Source organism: Halyomorpha halys, unplaced genomic scaffold (assembly GCF_000696795.3).
Source record: "Halyomorpha halys isolate HHAL.00 unplaced genomic scaffold, Hhal_1.1 Scaffold14.1, whole genome shotgun sequence".
In the NCBI taxonomy this organism is placed as follows: Eukaryota; Metazoa; Arthropoda; class Insecta; order Hemiptera; family Pentatomidae; genus Halyomorpha; species Halyomorpha halys.
Window position 1 is genome coordinate 1,244,684 of NW_027115673.1, and position 4,449 is coordinate 1,249,132.

General features: G+C 31.9%; 1 protein-coding gene across 1 annotated transcript in view; it reads right to left on the reverse strand.

The window, feature by feature from the left end:
• Nucleotides 1-483: 483 nt before the first annotated feature.
• LOC106679823 (alpha-tocopherol transfer protein-like) overlaps nucleotides 484-4,449 on the reverse strand; it is a gene marked incomplete in the record, with an annotated part of 21,066 nt that continues 17,100 nt past the window's right edge. Inside the window, 2 exon segments of the mRNA XM_067052687.1 lie at nucleotides 484-1,272; nucleotides 3,331-3,475. Coding sequence (XP_066908788.1) covers nucleotides 1,211-1,272; nucleotides 3,331-3,475 — 207 coding nt within the window.

Here is a 4,449-nt window from a genome sequence, read left to right on the forward strand (position 1 = left end):
AAACATGATTATGAAAAACTTTGTATCTACTTTTGTGGTTGCAGTTATGTTTTATAAATTAAAAAATATTGAACTAAAAAATACAATTTTCTTCCTACTAACTAATAATTCTAAAATAATATTAGTAGTAATTTTGTACAAAAAACCAAACAAAAATAAGCAATCAAATAAGATTTTATAGCTTAAACACTAGGTATTACACGAGTCCTAATTTTATGAAAGTGGTATAAGTCCTATTTATAAATATTTAGTTAAGGAACTTAGGCATTGATGGAATTCTTAGGGTTTAAAACATTGATTAAAAATAAAAGATATGTTTTCACTAACAATTTATCATTAATATCTTCTGACTCGACTTCATCTTATAGCCATGATTCATGTAAAAACAACAATTTTTTTGGATTTTTTAATAATAACTGCATTTTGCAGTTCACAACCATATTATGTGCATATATGAAGGCAAACATTGTTTTTTGGGGGGTAAGGGACTTTTTACATGTTTTCGTTGTTTACATAATTTTAAATACTTGCATATTTAATAGAATGCAAAAAGATTTATTATTATTATTTATCAATTTGAGAGAACAGATTTCATGCCCTTCAGCTGTTCAATCTAAACATAAGAGTAATAAAAATCATTTATGCTCTTATCCTATTTCTTTGGAATTATTTACTTTCAATGTGTTTCTGTATAGAAGAATATTATGACTTATTTCTTGATAAAGTTTCAATCGTCCATCTTTAAATTAAATTATCTGTAGTCTGTCAAATTCAAACTTTCAAAATTTTGATCTACACTTTCCCTGATTTATTTTTTAATAAAGAGGAACAAAAGGAATTTTCCATGTTACCTTATCCCACTTTCAGAATTGACTCGTATGTCAATACACAGCTTGATTCATCAATCAAGTCAGTTTTGTTGAATGCTGACAAATCTCCATTCAACAAAACATTATAAAACAAAAGTGTAAATCTAATAAAACAAACTATTCAGTAAAGCACAGAAAGTTCTCACAGTAAAAATTTTTCCATTCAGGCCCACAACCAGCTAATATACTTTGACTAATTTTATTAAATAACATCTGATATAAATCATTCTCTAAGTTTAAATTATTTCATGTAATATAAAAAAACACCAGATTTTAAATTCAAATTTTATCACAATGGTTTCAGTACATTTATTTTATTTTTTAATAAAGGTACTTGTTTTTTAAAAAAGCTTCCATTCCATAACTGGTTCACTAAATGGTGTTGTCTTTGTATCAGTCCATTCTGTAACACAAAATAATAAATTATATATGTAAATGTGAATTGTATATTAAAGGGCTGCACCCTGGGGTGCTTCAAGGATTTGCCAGGGTGTCACCATGTGACTTTCTGAAAATATTAAAAAAAAAAAAAAGTACCATACAAAATTAAAATAGCATATTTACAGCGCATTATAAAATTTACTTTGCACTGTGTTTCTTCTTTACCTATATATTCAGCAATTTTAACCCTGGAGAGATGTATCCTTGAGCATTTCGCTCATATTGCGAAATAATATAGACCTTTTCGGCAAGAGCATGAAAAGTATTTTTTTAAAAGTAGTTATTGTCATCTTACAGTGCTGTGCTCTAGTAGAAAACTACCCAAGTGCCTTCTTTCTATATGGCCTACCTTTAGAAAAGTCTGACAAATGCTGATATTTGTACATTTTGGTTGTTGTTATCTCTCTCCTGACTTTAGTAGTGTGTAGAATTGAGCATAATTCATCAAAGTTGATGCTGTTTTCCAATTTTATTTTTTTTACAATAAGTTGATTTATACTCAGAGTTAATTTATGAGTTAAGTATTAATGGTGACATTTGAAATTACGAAGCTTAATCCACGAATGGTCCCTTCCCTCTCTGGCTATACCTCTAATTTTGTAAGCTCACCTTTAGCACACTTTAGAAGGGCCAATAGAAGGGTCTTTATATTTAAGTATATATATGTTAGAATTAAGTCTTTGTATATACTGTACTTAGTTTTCTATATAAAGTTAATCCAGGAGAAGTGTAGCCTTGAGCATTTTGGTTAATAAACGTTTACATTTTTCTAGTATTTCATCTGTTTTGTTTATACTTTTGCCTACCTTCCATTAAACCTTTGATGTTGTTGATGCTGCTTGTTTATGTTACTCCCTCTTTTATCACCCCACATATACTCAATTCAGTTTTGCTCTCGCCTCTTCGCAACGGTAAGACTGAGCATTTCTCTCTTCACCACACCACTAATCTAATGTGACATATTTTTTTTCTCATTTGAGCATTTTGCTCATCTAGATAACTCCTGCATTCCTAATTTTCAATCATGAGCTGAGACAAAACAATCTTTTATAAAATCTGGATTTTTCAGCCTCAGATGGAAGAGCTACAATTAACAATTTCAATTTCAAAGTGCATTGAAAAGATTTTTGTCATCATCACATCCAAATATATAAAAAAAAGTAATAATGGTCTACAATGAGATAAATGCTCATGGGACAAAAATGTAGGACACTTCTGCCAGGTTAAGAACAATTGTGCCAACATTTTTTTTTTAGCTCGACAAGGTTGCTGCAAAGTTTTTTTTACACCTACCAGGGTTCATTATTTGTTGGAAAATGTTTAATAATTACTAAAATGTATGAATCTATTGGATCTAGATGGCTAGATTATTGTGTAATCTTGTAAACATAATTCAAGTGATAGCATTATGATAACTTAGGTATACATTTTTAATAGTATGATGACCAATCAAAGTATTATAAGAAAAAACAGCTTTCAACTGGCTGGTAAACATTGATGGAGGGAATGTGTTAGCTTCGAGAATTGGGATTAACTGTAGGGAGCTATGTTTGCTAGTGTTATTAGCATTAAATCTTTGGATTTGACTTGTTATTGACATCATTTGTGTTATATTGCATTTGTATTGTTGGTATTGTTATACATTGTTTTGTTTTTTTCAGGATATTAAGGCTCATGAGGCTTATGGGCCAAGGTAAGAGAGACGTAGAGAAGGCAGGTCCAGAATTACATGGGAAAGGATATACTAGCATTAAGGAAGCCTTCTATATGAAGAACATTAGCTGGGAAGTATAATAATGGTAGAGGACAGGTATATATGGAGCAGCTCTATAAGTGGAAACCACTCACTGCTATGCGATAAAGAGGAATTCATGATGATATCTTTCCCACAAGTAACTCTTGTATGGATCAAACCCCTTGATCACCTATCTCCTTTCCTAAAAAAACTCTTTAGAGTCACTACTTTCCTTATCAAGTGCAACCAGTATTTTGTACAAAATTGTAAATAATGAAAAAATACCTCTAAACTTGTCTTCGTTTAGGTGGAGAAGAGTTTTTGTGAGTGTTCCACTAAAAGGTTTCCTGGTACCACCCCACTCTTCAGGGAGCTCCTCGGGAGCAATGTGTTCATGGAGGGATTTATAATCGGTACCGTGCAGAAATATCTGAAAAAAAAAACAGATAAAAGAGGTATTATGTGGACATCGTTAATGGAATAATATGTAATTAATAAAAATTAAAATAAGAATAAATATACACCAGAGAGAGATAGGATAAGGCTAATTCCTAAGTCAATAATATTGGACACAATGTACTGAAATAATACAGAGAGAAAGGTTAATATAATGAATATAGATATTACTGTTGGGGTATCATTTAAAAATAATTAGTAATATAAAATTTAATAGAAGGATTTGTTTGTTAATAAACAAATACTTACAGGTTTCAATGGTCCAATGCCTTGAAATTGAATATAAATTATGCACCCCTACGTGGAGTCCCAGGTGTCAGCGGAGAGGATAGAGAAGTTGGGTCCCTTTGTTGCAAATGCAACTGAGAGCCTGAACACCAGCACATGTGGTGGGGAAATGCTCCAACAACTCCCTCCTCATAACACATCAATATCAGAGGGTAAAGTACGAGTTAATGAAGCTCTTAAGAAGGGGACTTTGCCTGCTTCGAGGAGGTCTACTGTGTTGGTATGGATGGATCCATTAGATATGCAGATATTTTTGCTTTCCTAAAGAAGGCAGAAGTCAGCAATCATTCTGGATCCCTCTGTGAGATATGAAAATAATGACCTTGACCAGGCAAATAAGATAGAAAAGAAGGAAATCTACAATAAATGCATCTCTTTCTGTAAGGAAAAGTTCCGTGACGGCTTCAGAGAACAAGACTTCAACATGAGAGGTCTCTGGTGCGGAGCCCGTAGAATGATACCCAGTACAGCTAGGAGCTTCATGGAGAAACTTGGGGTCTATATCCCATTCTGTTATAAGATAACAGAAAATATAATACTCAACTCCCTGGGAATCACCCACCATCACATGCATGGAAATTGTTGAGTAATAGAATCATCCAGAAGAAGGTTGACATGCATACATTGCATATTTTATTTGTTACTTTATTATTTATATAT